Genomic DNA, 17,682 nt, shown 5'->3' on the forward strand with positions numbered 1-17,682 from the left:
AATAAAAAAAGAAAAAAATATCTTGAGACAAATGAAAATGGACATGACATACAAACAGGTATGGGATGCAGCAAAAGTAGTTTTAAGGGAGAAATGTATAGTAATAAATGTTTACAAAAATAAAAGAGGAAAGGCCTCAAATTAACAACCTAACATTATAGCTCAATGAACTAAAAAAAGAACAAAGTCGAAAGTTAGTAGAAAAAAAGGAAATAACAAAGATTAGAAAAGAAATCAATGAAATTGAGACTAGAGAAACAGTAGAAAAGATCATGAAACTAAGATTAATTTTTGGAAATATAAATGAAATCAACAATACTTGATCTACACTGAGAAAAAAATAAAATAGGAGATTTAAATAAATAAAAGCCAAAATGAAAAAGGAGACATTACAACTAATGCTACAAAAAAACATAAAGAATCATAAGATAATGCTATGAACCATTACTAGTCAAAAGATTGGATAACCTAAAAGAAATGGATAAATTCCTAGACACATACAACCTACAAGACTGAATCATGGAGAAATGGAAAATCTTAACAGTAATGAGTAAGGAGATTGAATCAATAATAAAATCTCCTATCAAAGAAAATCCTAGGACCCGATGGCTTCATAGATGAATTCCGCCAAATATTTTGAAAAGAACTAATACCAATCCTTCTAAAATCCTTCCAAAAAGTTGAAGAGGAGGGGATATTTTAAACTCATTTTACAATGCCAACATTGCCCTCATACCAAAGCCAGATAAGGACATCAACAAGAAAAATAAATAATAGGCCAATATCCCATATGAACAAAGGTCCAAAAATCCTCAACAAACTACTGGCAAACCAAATATGCCAGGACATTAAAAAGATTTTGCATCATGACAAAGTAGGATTTATTCCTGGGATGTAAGAATTATCCAACAAACACAATCAACAGATGTGCTACACCACGTTAACAGAATAAGAAATAAAAACCATGAGATCATCTAAACAAATGCAGAAAAAGCATTTGACAAAATTCAACATTCTTTCACAATACAAAATTTTCAACAATTATAGGAATGTACCTCAACACAGTAAAGGCTGTATATCACAAGCCTATGATAAACATTATACTCAATGATGAAAAATTGAAATGTTTATCTCTAAGATCATGAACAAGACCACTCTCCCCACTTCCATTCAACATAGTACTGGGGGTAATAACCAAAGTAATTAGGAAAAAGAAATAAAATGCATCCAAATAAAAAAGTTAGTGTCTCTGTTAGATGACATAATCCTATGCAGAAAGCATCCTGAAGACTCCACTAAAAAACTGTTAGAACTAATAAGCAAATTCCGAAATTTTGCAGACGAACAAAATCAACAGAAAAAATCAGTTGCATGACTTTACACTAATAATGATCTACAGAAAAAAATCAAGAAAAAGTTATGATTTAACTTTTTATGTTATGATAAAATACTTAGGAATAAATTTAACTAAAGAGGTAGAATATCTGTACACTGAAAAGTATAAAACATTAATGAAATAAATTGCAGAAGACACAAATAAGTGAAACATATCCCATATTCATGAACTGAAAGAATTAGTACTGTTAAAAAGTCCATACTACTCAAAATGATCTGTAGATTCAATGCAATCCTTATCAAAATGGAATGAACATTTTGCACAGCAATAGGAAAAATAATTCTGAAATTCATACGCAACCACAAAAGAGCATGAAAAGCTAAAGCAATCTTGAGTATAAGTACAAAGCTAGAGGTATTAAACGTCCTGTTTTCAACTCCATTACAAAACTGTAATAATCAAAACAGATGTTGCTGGCATAAAAACACACAGACCAATAAAACAGAATAGAAAGCTCGGAAATAAACTCACATACATACAGTCAACTAATTCTTTCAACAAAGGCACCAAGAATATACAATGTAAATGACAGACTACTCTATAAATGATGTTGGGAAATTGGATATCCATATGCAAAGAATCCATGCTTCTCTTATTCCAATCACAAAAGTTAATTCAAAGTGGATTGTAGACTTAACATAGGACCTAGCCCCATAAACTCCTAGGAGGAAGCATGGGGAAAAGTTCCTGGACATTGGCCTCATCTTTATTTGTTTGATGAAAGGGAAATCTACAGAATGGGAGAAAATATTTGTATACCATACATCCAATAAGGAGTTAATATCCAAAATATACAAAGAACTTATACAACCAAATAGCAAACAAACAAGCTTCTAAATGGGCAAAAGATATTTTTAAAATGATTTCATAAAATGGCCAAAGGATCTGAATAGACATTTTTCCAAAGAAGACACACAAATGGCCAACAGGTATATGGAAAAAATGCTCAAAATCAGAAATCATCAAGGCAAATCAAAACCTCACTGAGATATAAAAGTCCAATGATAACATGTGCTGGCAAGGATGTAAAGGAAACCTGATATGGTTTGGCTGTGTCCCCACCCAAATCCCATCTTGAATTGTAGTTCCCGTAGTCCCCACATGTCATGGGAGAGACCTAGTGAAAGGTAATTGAATCATGGGGGCAGTTTTCTATGCTATTCTTGTGATAGTGAGTAAGTTCTCACAAGATCTGATGACTTTATATGGGGCTTTATCCTTCACTCAGTTCTCAATCTGCTCTCTCTCGCCACCACGTGAAGAAAGACATGTTCACTTCCTCTTCCACCATGACTGTGACTGTAAGTTTCCTGAGGCCTTCCCAGCCATGCTGAAATGTAGGTCAATTAAACCTCTTTCCTTTATAAATTACCCAGTCTCAGATATGTCTTTATTAGCAGTGTGAGAACGGACCAATACAAAGCCCTTGTAAACTTTTGGTGGAGATATAAATTAGTACAACCATTATTGAAGGTAGTATGTAGGCTCCTCAAAAGAATAATAATAAACCTCCCATATGATACAGCAATCCCACTTCTGGGTATGCATGCAAAAGAAATAAAACCACTATCTTATATACATATCTGCACTCTCAAATTCTCTGCAGTATTATAACACTAGCCAAGATATAGAAACAACTTAAGTGTTCATCTACAGATGCATAGATTTTTTAAATGTGGTACAAATACACACAATGGATTATTCAGCCTTAAAAAGAAGGAAATCCTGCTATTTGCCACAATATGGATAAACCTAGAGGACATTATGCTAAGTGCAATAAGCCAGACACATAACGACAAATACTACATGATATCGCATATAGGTGGAATCTTTAAAAAAATCAAACTCATAGCAATGAAGAGTAGAGTGGTGGTTAGCAGGGGCTAGGAAATGCCAGGAAAAAGAAGATATTGGTCAAAGGGTACAAACCTTCAGCTGCAAGATGAGTAAGTACTGGAGACCCAACGTACAGTAGCTTCAAATTTGCTAAGAAAGTAGATCTCTGCTGAGTGCGGTGGTTCACGCCTGTAATCCCAGCACTTTGGGAGGCCGAGGCGGGTGGATCACGAGGTCAGGAGATTGAGACCATCCTGGCTAACATGGTGAAACCCCGTCTCTACTAAAAATACAAAAAAAAAAAAAAAAAATTAGCCAGGAATGGTGGTGGTGGCCTGTAGTCCCAGCTACTCGGGAAGCTGAGGCAGGAGAATGGTGTGAACCCCGGAGGCAGAGCTTGCAGTGAGCTGAGATCGCGCCACTGCCCTCCAGCCTGGGCAACAGAGCGAGACTCCGTCTCAAAAAAAAAAAAATAGTAGATTTCAAGTGTTAACACACATACATACACACATTATACACAAATGGTAATCATGTAACATAATGAATATGTTAATTTGGTTGTGGTAATCATTTCATAAGTATGCATATGCCCTAAATACATGCAAATTTTATTTGTAAATCATACCTCAATAAAGCCTGAAAAAATTGTAGTATATATATGCAATGGAATATTCAGCCTTTAAAAAGCAAGATACAGAAGGACAAATACTGCATGATCTCACTTATATGTGGAATCTAAAATACTCAAACTGGAGGTGGAATGGTGGTTGCCATGGGGTGGAAAGGAAAGGGAGAAATGAGGAAATATCGATTAAATGTTACAAAGTCTCAGTTATGCAAAATGAATTTCATTGTTTCTTTTAATGGAGACTTAATGCACAACATGGTGTCTGTATTACAATGCAATACTGTATTGGAGAACTGAAATGTACTAAGGGAGTAGATCTTAAGGGTTCACACCACACACACAAAAAGGTAACCCTGTGAGGTAAGGAATGTGTTAATTATCTTAAATGTGATCATCACTTCACAGTGTATACATATTTCAAAACATCAAGTTGCACACTTAAATATGTACAATTCTTATTTGTCAATTATACTTCAATAAAACTGGGAAAGGGGAATGAAGGAGAATAAGCTAGACCATGTGGCCACATGCAAGTTGACCTCCCACTGAAGGTCATTCCTCCTTTCAAATGGCTATCATAAATCTCTCTTTTTGGGGTTTTTGTATTTCCTCCCTCTCTCAGTCCCTTTAGGCACAATGGTGTAAACAGCTCCACTGCATCTTACCCCTGATTATAGCACTGGCCTGTGTGGTACTCTATGCCTGTAAACTCATAGACAACATCTCTTTACATAAATCTTTATTATCCTATATTAAGTGTGTCATTAACTTCCTGTTGGGACTCTAAATGATATAATTTTCTATAAATGTATCCTTCCTTGAGTGTATAAACTTGTTTCAAACTACTGACTGTACCTTTACAACTAAGATGCTTCAATATATTACATAATACAAATTTTCACCCTCTCCTTTCTGTTTTAAGAACCTGGGGGACTTCCATCTTCTGCTTTCATCCATTTCTGTTGTCTCCTATGCCTACTGTACAGCTGTCATCTTAAAAGTGCCTTTTGATCCCTTTGTGGTTCATAAGCATGATGACTGAGTTTTCGCATTCCTACGTGAGATGTATCTCCCTCAAACCTTATAACGTGCACATTACCTGACTCACATGAAGAAAGATAAAGGAAAAAGAAAAGAGACTGGGATCTTTTTAAAAATAGCTTTAGCCACCCTGCATTGCATATATTAATTTATTGATCTCATTTCTTCCTCTTGTTTTGCTGGGACGCATTATCCCATACTTTCAGAAAAAAAGAATACTTGTGAAGTAAACTTTATAAATTTTTGCATGACTAAAGCTTTATTCTATCTTCCTGATAGATTTATTCTATATAGAATTCTAGGATGAAAATCAGTTTGACGAACTTTTCCACTGTATTCTAAGGATAAGTTTGCTACAGAGCATACTCATGCCATTTTAATTTCTGCTCATTTGTGAGCTATGTGGTTTTTTCTTAATAATTTTACAGTATTTTCAATCATTAAGATGATAAAATTTCATAGTAATGTGCCTTGGGATTTTTTTAAATCTTGTGCTGGGCATTCAGTAAATATTTCGTATTGAGAAAATTCAGCTTTTCTGTTCTAAGAAATTCATTTTCATTGTTTCTTTTAAATCCATCCTTCTGTTTGTCCTCCTGGAATATGTGTGAGTTGAATGGTTTGCCCCTAACTTGACTCCTTATGTTTCTTGTTTTTATCTTTCCTATTTTCTATTTCTTTGACATTTTTATTCTACTTTCATAGAGACTGTACTTTTATGACTTCTTTGACTACTTGTTTTCTTATAATGCCATACTAATTTGTTTTAATTTTGTTTATTGTTCTTTTATTTGATTTTATTTACTTTCCAAAATAATTTTTTCTATATTTTTTCAATGCATCATATTCTTATTTAAAGATTACAAATATTTCCTTTCATTGATGAGAAGAGATACAGCTTTTTAAAGTTTTTCTTTCCCTGAATTACCTCTAATTCTATCAGTTTCCTTTTGGTTTTTTTAAAGACTGACTTTTTTCTTTTTTCAAAACCCTTATGTAAATGTTTAATTTATTGGTAGGCTTCTGGTTAGGGTTCCAGTAGAAACGTAGCCATTTCATTTGTAATCTCCAAAGGCAGATGTGACATTAACATTCATTTTCTTAAGCAAAGGTGCCAATATTCGGTCTGTGACTCATATGCCACCGATGGCATCTGGGAGCAAAAAGAGAGGATGGAAGATTGAACTGTTCCTTTCTCTTAATTTTCATTAGCAGCCCTGAACCTCACCTCCTCCTGACCTGGCATCCTGGCATCCCAATCATCATAGGGATTCCAGGAAGTGAATCTCTGCTCTTTTCCTCACTATTCCTCTCTGTTGGTAATTTAGACTTAGCCTTCCCAATGCTGTCAAATCAGTTACTACTTTTTTGTCTTACCTTTTCCAAACTTTTGTTGAAATGTCTTGGCATCTAACTCCTGTCCTGTTTTGTTCCTGTGGGTCTAAGCCATTTTTTTCTCACTGCAAGTGTTGTTGTTGTGATTGTTATTGTTATTATAATACTTTGCTCTTAGGAGGAAAAAGAAAACCTAATGTATTCTATCATTTTAAATATAATTTGTGTGTTTGTTGTTTATCTTAAAAAATCAGGAGTTAAAAAAAGATAGAATTACCCTTTTGCAAAGGGAAAGTAATATGAAAATAACTATAAGGCAATGCAATAACTATAAGGAAATTTTAATCATCAAAATGTTCATGGTGATCATGTATGAGATGGCTGGAGTAGACAAACCATTTTAAAGATTTTTCAAAAGTGCCACCAACCAACTACTATTAATATCAGATTGTCCACACTGGGCTTCAAAAGGAATATCTTTTTCTTATAAGGTCATTCTAAATTATTGAATTGAAGTTTAAAAGAACCTGAGGCAAGTCAATGCAATATTTTAGTTGGACCACCATAAATAATGTCAGGTCCCCATTACTAAAGAAAAAAATTAGAAATTGGAGTTGTGATCAATAGATTCTGAAAAGTACCTACTGTGCAAGCCCCTCTGTTCCATACATGGAGAGTAGAAAAGAATATACATCACTTATATTCTTCATAAGTGGCGGATCTCAGATAAAAATCCATTAAAAAAGAGAAAAAAGTAAGTGATGTTTTATAAATTATATACAGGATTGCTTAAGGCATATAGAAAATAAATGTTGAATAGAAATAATCAGGGCAGAATTCTTGAACAATATGAGTCATGAGATAATATCTAAGAAAATTTCTCAGAAGAAAAATGCCTTTTCCAGAACACTGAGAATACTCATCTGTTTTCAGCTTTACTAAGAATACCACAAAAGAAAATGTGCTTATTCCATTTTGTTCTTTTAAAGAACTGAAGACAAGTTCAACTAAAATTTATAACAGAATTACATCTCCTTAGTCATTTCAATAGTACAAATATCAACTCATTTTAGTTGCTTTAATCTAGTCTGTATATTTATTGCCAAAAAAGAGTAAGATTTCTTTCAGTAAAAATAGTATTATAGTAATGTAGTAGAAGAGTATTCAAATTTTCCAAGAGGGTCTTTAAAGAAATTGCTGTCCACCTCAAAATATGTAAAGTTATATTTTTTTTCCTGTACAGAAACCATCCTTCAGGCAATTTATTGATTGTGGGAAGTATATATTTCTATGTCTGAATTTGTTGTATTGTATTATAATTATCTCCTTGCAAATCTGTTTCCCCAACTAGATTTTGCAATATTGATAGGAAAATATTAGAAAAGGAAGAAAAAGAAAACAAAATAAGGAAGGAAAGAAGGAGGGAACAACAGTGTAGCTTCTGGTAAATTAGACTTCTTTTTTGAAGAGACATGATCTGGTGTGAAGATATGATCAGGGATATCTTTCTCTTATAACCCCATTCTAAATTATTGATCTGTAGCCTAAGAGAGTTTGATGTGGATAGAAGGGATCCAACGTTAAATGAGCTATTGAGTAGCAGCGTTAACTCTTTTACTCTAGAAGTAAGAGAGGATAAACCTTGCCAAGTATGGAAAGGTTTAAGTTTAGTCTGTCTAAAATAGCCTTAAATTATTTCCTGTTAGACAAAATATAAAAGCTGCATTTAGGAACAATTTTTTTTAATTATTAATAAATTAGGGATCATTGAAGGTATCCACTAATTCTTTGATTTTGCAATTCTGACAAACTATTCTCTCTGCTTTTCCTTCAAGGAGATCTTGCTACTCCATAGCCGCCTCATGGCATTCTTTACATCCTCATTCCTCAGCGTATAGATGAGTGGGTTCAGCATTGGGGTGATGGTGGTATAGAACACAGACACAGCTTTATCCAATGGGAAAGTAGTGGATGGACGGAGATAAATAAAGATACACGGAACAAAGAAGAAAGTTACTACAGTCAGATGAGATCCACAGGTAGAGAGAGCTTTGCGTCGGCTCTCTGCAGACTGTTTTCGAAGACTAAACAGAATGACTGTATAGGAGGCCAAAAGAATAGGGAAACACCCCAGGGAAATGAGACCACTGTTGGCAACTACCAACATATTTACCAGAGTTGTATCAGCACAGGCAAGTTTTAGGACTGGGTGGATATCACAAAAGTAATGGTCTATAACCTGAGCATTACAGAAGGGCAGCTGGAAGGTCAGGAGGGTCTGAACAAAGGAATGACCCAGGGCCCCCAACCAGGACAGTGATGCCAGCACAGTACAAGCATTAGCACTCATGATGACAGTGTAACGGAGGGGTTGGCAGATAGCAGCAGAACGATCAAAAGCCATGACAGTCAAAACAAAAATCTCAGCACAACCAAAAAAGTGGAAGGCAAACATCTGAGTTATACAGCCCCAGTAAGAAATAGTCTTTTTCTCAGAAACAAAGTCTGCAATCATCTTGGGTGCTGTGGCTGAGGAACAGGAAATGTCCACAAAAGACAGGTTACTGAGGAAGAAATACGTGGGTGTGTGTAGTCGGGAGTCAGAAAAGACCATAAGCAAAATGAGCAAATTTCCCACCATGATCACAATGTAGAAGAGGAGAAATAAGACAAAGAATATCAATTGCATTCCAGAATCTTGGGAAAGTCCCAGGAATATAAACTCAGTGACATTGTTGGCCACTTTCGTGGGGCCCCAGGCAGGACTGGTGGAGTGACTCTGGTTCTCTGCAAAAATGAACACATGTTATAAACCATTGTAAGCATGGTAAAGCCTAACAGTAAGAGTCTTGTGAAAATATCTACATGATGTTAAATATGGTAGAGAAAGTTCTTCATATTTCTTGAGCATAGTTCATGAATATTTTTCTTGCTATTAGCTTTATTTCTACATTATTGACTCACATTTGAATTTCTTTCATAAATTAGTCTTATAGTTCCTTTTCTCCATACCAGAACCCAGAGAATCTGAGACTTTTTTATTGAATTTAATGTTTTTCCCTAATCAGTACTCTCTCTCCCCACCTCCAACTTCTCTTGTCAGAAATTTGCTTTGGAGTGAAAACTTTGTTTATTTAATTAAGTAATTATTTTTTGAGGCTGTAAATAAAAGCATGAAGTCAGAGTATACGATCTGATGTATAAAATTTCAGGATCCTTCAAAGATAATATACACTACTCACCTATAGAAAAGTAACATTTAATCAAGAGAGGAAGACTCAGATTCCAATTTCTCAATTAGATTGAAAGTCTCAATTCAATTATGTTCTCACTCATAGGTGGGAATTGAACAATGAGATCACTTGGACTCGGGAAGGGGAACATCACACACCAGGGCCTATTATGGGGAGGGGAGAGGGGGGAGGGATGGCACTGGGAGTTATACCTGATGTAAATGATGAGTTGATGAGTGCTGAGGAGTTGATGGGTACAGCACACCTATATGGCACAAGTATACATATGTAACAAACCTGCACCTTGTGCACATGTACCCTAGAACTTAAAGTATAATAAAAAAAAATTAAGTCATTTTTGATGCTTATAAATCAACATTAAGGAAGTCTGAATCATAAACCTTGACCTGCAGGTTGAAAATTCCATTTTGCTTGCCAATAAGGAATACGTGAGAAATGATCAACTTATACAGAGAAATACTTTTTTCTATGTTGCCCTGAAGAGTTGAAACATTTAAAAGTTATTGAGTTCCCTATCATCCTCAATCCCTTTGCAGGTCCCTGTCATTCTCAATCCCTTTGCCTTGAAAAAGACCCAGATAACTCTCTGTCCTTGTGATCACAGATAAAAATTAGGAATGAAATTTATCATACAAATAATGCTATAAATGATAGTTTAAAAATAAGTGTCTGAAACCGTTTTATAAACTATAGTAGGAATGCTTACGTCATACAGAGAAAATAATGGTTAAAAATAATCAGGAAAAAATTCTTAAAGGAGATTAATATTAGACAAGATCTGAAGTTTCTTAAAATAAAAATGGCTTTTATGAAATATGAAAATTACAAGCTATTTTCCATCTTTACTTAGAATACCTCTTTTCTGCATGGACAGCAGAAAGAGCACTGCCCAGAAGCTGAATGGTGTAAGTTTGAGTGCCCTCATCATCAACTTTATAACTTTGGGTAAATCTATTTATCTTCCCTGAATCTCAGCTTTCTCATCTATAGAAGATGAATGATAAAATTTTTTACCTCACAAAACTGTTTCAGAATTCAAATGAGATCTATAGAACATGTTTTGAATTTATGAGGTGTTTCCTTTTAATTTGAATCTATCAAGTGGAATCTCTCCGGTAAGCACAATTTGTAATTTGGTCTATTTTGTTATTATATAAAAGCTATATAATGTAACTACTAGAAAATATTAAAAACATATATAATTTTATTTCTGAGATAATAGCTATAATGTCTGCCCATCTCCATTAAAGAAATATCATTAATAGTTGCTAACATTTATTGAGCATTTTACCATGTGCAGAATCGTCTGCTAAACTCTTTGCATATGTTACTTCATTCCATCCTCACAATAATATCATAATTTTTATTATCTCCATTTTACAGAGCAGAGCACTAAAGATTAAAGAGGCAAATTGCCCAATATAATTTTCAGTGAAAAGGCTGGTATAATTGTGGTATTCTTATTCCAGAACACACCTAACTTACAAATCCTTAAATAGATGATAGGTAGATAGAAAGATTAGATAGATAGATGATAGATAGATAGATACATAGATACATAGATATATACATAGATACATAGATAGATACATAGAAACATAGATACATAGATAAATTTCTCATAAAAGAACTGAATTTATTATTTATTTTATTTTATTGTTATTATTATTTTTTGGAGAGGAAGTCTCACTCTGTCGCCCAGGCTGGAGTGGAATGGTGCAATCTCGGCCCGCTGCAAGCCCCACCTCCCGGGTTCAAGTGATTATCCTGCCTCGGCCTCCCGAGTAGCTGGGATTACAGGCACTTGCTACCACAAAAAGAAGTGAATTTAAACAATTGCTTTCTTATCGTGCAAAGCCCTTCAATTGGAGAATATGTTTCACATTCCTAAAATCTTTGAATAGTTTGTGCCCTTTACCAGCAAAGCCAAATTGTGCTCAGTCATCACCAGTTGGCAAAATCATTAGGGTTGAAAAAATGTTTAGGTAAATAGAAAACACTTATATTGTACTTAAACTATATACCAACTTTGATTCTAGATGTTTTACATATTATAGCTCCTTTAACACCCATAATGATCTTATCAAGTAATCTCTCACTACTATTCCCATTTCAGAAATGAGGAAACTGAAGCAAGGGTAACTAACTTGCCCAAGGTCATAGAGCTAGTGACTGGCAGAGTTGGTATTTGAACCTACACAATGGGATTTCAGGATTTATTTTCCTAACTACTACGCATATCCTAGGTCTGATGGCATCAAAGCCACTAAATATCTTTCTCATTTGAAAGCCTTAAACCTTCACAATAATCAAAAGACTCCTTTTCTTCTAATCATGAAAAGTTTTTTTAAATTATATACGCTATTTAGAGACAAAGACTATAGCTACAACTGGCAAGATCATCACAGCATAGAGTCTGTGCCCAACTTTTCTCAAATTAAATTTACAGTGGGGATGTAATAACAAGTGATGGGATACTGATCATTAATTCAGTCATTATTTGATTTGGCAAGTATTGTCAATCAAGTGGAGGAGGTCCACATGTAAACTGTGACAGTTCTCTGTGAAAGGGCTCAGGAAGGAAGCCCAGGAGAGACAGGATTGCCTTTTCAAACGCTGTCACTGAGTGGAATTCTGATAGATGAGTTAGAGTTAACCTGATGATGATGAGGATTGCAGGGTGTAGGCACAAAAGAGTAGACAGGGCAGGAAGAACTTTGCAGGCCTAGCAAATAGAATATGTGAAGGTAAAAATCATCACACCATCCTCTTTGGGGAGTGCCAGCAAGTTGAGTATGATTCAGCACAGAATCCACATAGAAAAGTGTCAGAAGATGAGGCTGAAAAGAAGTCAAGCCTAGATTACAGAGTCTTATGTGTTAAGCTTAAAAGTTAGCAATTGATCTTGAATTAATTGGGGTGCCATAAAGAAAGATCATGGCCACAGGAGGAAAGTAGCTGCGATGGAAGGTGGGGAAGAGAAGTTGTGAAAAAGAAGATGCCTGGAACCCCAACTTGTCTAGGTTCAAATTTCGGCTTTATCATTTACTAACTTTATGACTTTAGGCAAGTTACTTCACTTCCCTTTGCCTCAGTATTCTCAAGTGTAAAATGTGGATAAGAATAGTACATTTATATAGAGTGTTGTAGATATTAAATATATATTACATATAAAGCACTTATGGGCATAACATACTTTAAGTGAATATATAATTATCATTATCCATCTTAGCTATCAGAGAAAATGCTGATTGGAAGGAGAGACAGATGCCTAGATAGGAGTCATCTTAGAACACTAACCTCCTTACTATATTGGCCTCTTGATTCTCATCTATATGCATGCTCATGCTTGTCCAAATCTTAGACTGTGTATCTACTGCTCACACTTACCCTCTCAAATATATTCCTTTGACTGGAGCAGCAACAGAGTACATTCTACATCCTTGCATAGATGTATTCAAGAGTTCAGGCATGGATGCCCAAAGATGTTTGGACCGCTGCTGTATTCACCCTGAGTGGGGACAACTCAACTTTATCTAGACTCCTCCTGAGGAGTTCATCAAATTAATCAAAGTCTAGGACTCAAGATCTTTTTGCTATCTGTGCTGGGAGAAACAGCACAGGATTTAAGATAGAACAACTCACAGCTCTGCTTCTTCAAGCTATGTAACATTAACATAATTTTTCTAACATCTATTAACCTCCCCTGTGAGATAATGCTACCCATGGTAAGACTCAAATTAGATAATGGACCAAAAAAATCAATAAACAATCTGTCAGACTAACTCTTGATCGTTTTTGTGGTAGAATTTCAGGAACACCGGTATCAGACATCTGAACTCTATGAACCAGAGCCTTTATGGGATGGATTGTTTCTACTGGTCTACCCAGGTTCTTAGGTTAAACTTGATCTCTCTAAGACAATGCTAAAGAATATATATTAGTTAAAATAGGATTTGTGTAGTTAAAGAAAAAATTTCCTCCTTTATTTAGCTCCATGAGCCTACACAAATTATTTCCAATAGAACAACTTCAAAGAATGCAACTCTTGAAATCTTCTGGGAAAGAGATTGTCTTAGTCCCTCTCCTGACGGATTTACAAAGGGCAGCCATATACTATTCTGGATCTCTTTCCTAACAGCAAGTTCTATCTCATGGAAAACTTTTCGTACAATAGTGTTCTTGACTTCAATATCCCTCATAGAGACATTATGACACATGTGCATGCTTTTGTCTCTTGTTACCTGACATTATTTTATTACTTATTAATCCTATCCTGTTCCTCTAATTGGCCCCAATTGAGGAAACAATTTACTAATCTTCGTGGAGCTGAAAGATAAGGAAAAATATTGAAAAAAATCTGCAAATGAGTTAACATAGCACAATGTATAGATTGTTTAAGGTATCATCTATTTGATTTATATTTCATAAGTACCAATATTAATGCATCCTTTCACTTAATAAATATTTACTAAACTTAATGCGACCCAATTCCTGACATAAAACCATTTATTTTAGAGCAGCAGTTTTAAATGACCTCCCTAAATCATCTTAGACTGAAGCATAATTTATGTTAAGTCCTATACGTATCTATGTATAAAGAATTTTAGAGATTGTTTGATTTTATCACACTCATCTAACCACTGGGAAAAAAATAAGGTACAGAGAGGGGAATTAAATTATCTAAGTTTACTGATGGTGGTAAACCTAGTAAACCTAGGACTAAATTCCAATTGAAATTATATTGACACACACTTTAAATTGTAATATACTATTTCTTAAATTAATTACTAGAACAGATGTTATAAAGCAGGTGAAGAATTTATAAAAGTAAAGAATTTATCTTTGAATGTAATTTGAATCAATGAAAATTGACCTTGCCTCTTTCACTGGTGGTTAAGGTATCATTCTAGATGGAAAGCTTACCCTGGACTTTTTCTTGACTGTGGTCCCACCGCATGGATTTGAGCAATCCAAGATCTTGCATCAGAAAAGCCTTTGAAATAAAAATGTGATCGATACCAAAATATGCACACTAAAAGACTGAGATTTATATAATGATGCTTCTCTTATATACGGGCCACATTTCCTCTTGTACAGCCTAAAAAGCGGTCTTGAGTTTGTTTTCTCTCTCTCTTCTTTCTCTCACTGTCTCTCCCTCAGAAAGATAGTATTTTATGAGTTTACAGCCATGCCATAGCTTCTGATCTTGGTACGCAAAAGATTCTACATTCCTGGCTGCCAAAGGGAAGAAACTCTCAGCAATCTTTATGCATCATCGAAACCCTGAGGGAAATGATGGACAAGTGATTGGGTAAGCAGCTGGAGAATATGATTAGGCAGAGAAAGTGCACGTGTAGTCTCTACTAAATAACTCCTTGTAAAACCATGCTGAAAGCTGGCTGAAAACAAGACTTTTAATTAGAGTATTGAAGATGAAGAGTTGGTCAATATTTCCAGCAGAAGCAGCAGCATGTTCAGAGGCATAGAAATATGAGGAAGCTGCACATAGTTCAGAGGTTCAAACAGTGGAACAGGACTGGGCAAAAATTGGAATTAGGATTGATAATTGATCTTGGAACAAGTTTTTCTACTAGAACAAGGCCTAAGGTGTAGAGTGGTGTTGTAGTATGAGAAATATTAGTTATTATCCTAGATTTTCTTATCACCATGCAGAACCTATACCCCTACAGAATCTCATAATATGTGTACCAGAATCTGAGGTAGGATAGAACATGGAAACAAGAAAGTATAGGTTTGATGAAATAAGAAGGACAGACTGGTAGGGCTAGGATGTATATGTTAATTGACTAAACTGAGGCATTTTACTATGTAGACATATTTCAAAACATCATGTTGTACATGACAAATATATACATGTTTTACATGTCAAGTAAATAAATAAGAAACCATGCACAGATGTGGGCAGAGTGGAGGGGGAGTCAAATGTTCACTTAAAGAGATAAAAACTAGAACTGCACTGCATTTATGTTATAGATTTCACCACTTCCTCTAAGTAATGGAAGCTCACCAGGTATTTTCAAGTATTTATTTACAGAATAATTTCAAAAAGCTCTTTGGGAACATAAAGAACATAAGGACAATAAATTAAATAACTGCCATGATAAATAAAAAATGGACAACATGAGTAAGCCATTTCCTTAAGGAAGAACTAATGAAATCTGAATCAAAGGTACAATGTAATTAATAATAATGCATCAATATTGGTTTATCTGTTTGACAAATGTATCATAGTAATATAACAATAAGAAAAATAGCCTGAGGTATAATTATATTCTGTGATATCCAACATTTATGTAAATCTGTAACTATCCCAAATTTTAAAATTATTAAATTTAAAATGATATTATAAAATCTTTGAAAGCATGTTGTAAGCCAGAAATCTGGGAGGGCCTATAAACATCTGCTTTATTCATTCCCTTTCATTCCTTTTTTAATTTCAACTTTTATTTTAGATACAGAGGGTACACGTGCAGGTTTGTTATGTGGGTTTGTTGCACCAAGGTAGTAAGTATAGTACCCAACAGATAGTTTCCCAATCCATCCCCCACCCTTCCTCACACCTCTTGTAGTCCGCAGTGTCTATTGTTCCCATGTATATGTCCATGTGTGCTTAACGTTTAGCTCCCACTGGTAAGTGAGAACATGTAGTATTTGGCTTTCTGTTCCTGAATTAATTTGCTTAGGATTATTGCCTGTAGCTCCATTCATGTTGCTGCAAAAGACATGATTTCATTCTTTTTTGTGGTTGCATAGTTTCTGATAATGTATATACCATATTTTCTTTATCTAGTCTACCATTTATGGGCACCTAGGTTGATTCTGCCTTTACTGAATAGTGCTGAGAAGAACATACAAGTGTATGTGTCTTTTTGGTCTTTTTGGCATAATCTATTTGTCATAATCTATTATATATATGTGTGTGTGTGTGTGTGTGTGTGTGTGTGTGTGTGTGTGTGTGTAATAGAGAGAGAGAGAGAGAGAGAGAGAGAAATAGGATTGCTGGATCAAATAGTAGCTTTGTTCTAAGTGATTTGAGAAGTCTCCAAAATTCTGCCCACAGGGGCTGAACTAATTTACATTCCCAACAGCACTGTATAAGCACTCCTTTTTTTCTACAGGCTCACAAGCACCTATTGTTTTTGACCTTTTAATAATAGCCATTCTGATTAGCATGAGATGGTATCTCATTGTGGTTTTGATATGAATTTCTCCGACAATTAGTGATGATAAGCATTTTTTCATATGTTTGTTGGCTGCTTGTATGTCTTTTTATTGAGAATGATCTATTCATATCTTTTTCCCATTATTAATAGGGCTATTTGTTTTTTGTCCATTGTATTGTTTAAGTTCTATTTACATTTGGGATATTAGACCTTTGTCAGATGCACAGTTTGCAAATATTTTCTCCCATTCTGTAAGTTGTCTGTTTCCCCTCTTGGTAGTTTCTCTTTCTGTATAGAAGCACTTTAGTTCACCTAAGTCCCACTTGTCAATTTTTGGTTTTGTTGCAATTTCTTTGGGGGACATAGCTAATTTTTTTTCCCAAGGCCAATGTCCAGAAGAATATCTCCTAGGTTTTGGTCTAGGATTTTTATAGTTTGTGGTCTTACATTTAAATATTTAATCCATCCTGTTAATTTTCTTATATGGTGAAAAGCAAGGGTCTAGCTTCATCCTCTGAAAGAACACATTCCTCCATATATCACAGCCTTGAGCCCGACACATCACATCCCCCCATATGCCTCCACTTCCTGGGCCCGACACAAACACATTCCTCCATATATCACAGCCTTGAGACATCCCCCCATATGCCTCCACTTCCTGGGCCCGACACAAACACATTCCTCCATATATCTCAAAGAAAAACAACACCTGGAGAATCTCCGATAAGGTTACAACCGTTTGTAAAAGCGCAGGAACCAATAAGAAAGCTGCTAAAAGTATAACTTAATACGTTAACCAATTGTAATGCTGTAACCAAGAAGAATTCCCTTGTAACCTACATATCCTGTTTTCATCAGGCCATAAAAAGCGAGCACATGCATTGTTCGGGGCCCTCTTGTATGTTGTAGAACGGAGGGACCAAGTTCGAACTTGCATTAAAGATCCTTGCTGCTTGGCTTTGACTCTGGACTCTGGTGGTCTTCTTCGGGGAATAAACGGTCTGG

The 17,682-nt window shown here is 35.0% G+C and overlaps 1 protein-coding gene across 1 annotated transcript; it reads right to left on the reverse strand.

Moving 5' to 3' along the window:
• Window positions 1-7,744: 7,744 nt before the first annotated feature.
• LOC108527283 (olfactory receptor 4S2-like) lies at window positions 7,745-14,450 on the reverse strand. The gene is made up of 2 exons (XM_017868464.1): window positions 14,417-14,450; window positions 7,745-9,023 (listed from the first exon to the last, which is right to left on the reverse strand). The coding sequence occupies exons 1-2, from the start codon at window positions 14,448-14,450 to the stop codon at window positions 8,047-8,049; spliced, it is 1,011 nt and encodes a 336-aa protein (XP_017723953.1). The 3' UTR covers window positions 7,745-8,046.
• Between the last annotated feature and the right edge of the window lie 3,232 nt (window positions 14,451-17,682).

Source organism: Rhinopithecus bieti, unplaced genomic scaffold (assembly GCF_001698545.2).
Source record: "Rhinopithecus bieti isolate Rb0 unplaced genomic scaffold, ASM169854v2 scaffold_3902, whole genome shotgun sequence".
In the NCBI taxonomy this organism is placed as follows: Eukaryota; Metazoa; Chordata; class Mammalia; order Primates; family Cercopithecidae; genus Rhinopithecus; species Rhinopithecus bieti.

Bases quoted from the DNA above. Each gene is read 5' to 3' on its own strand.
- LOC108527283 (XM_017868464.1), bottom strand. From the start codon at position 14,450: ATGCGGTGGGACCACAGTCAAGAAAAAGTCCAGG. The intron at 9,024-14,416 runs GTAAGCTTTCCA...TCATTTTTGCAG, and splicing joins CAGTCAAGAAAAAGTCCAGG to AGAACCAGAGTCACTCCACC.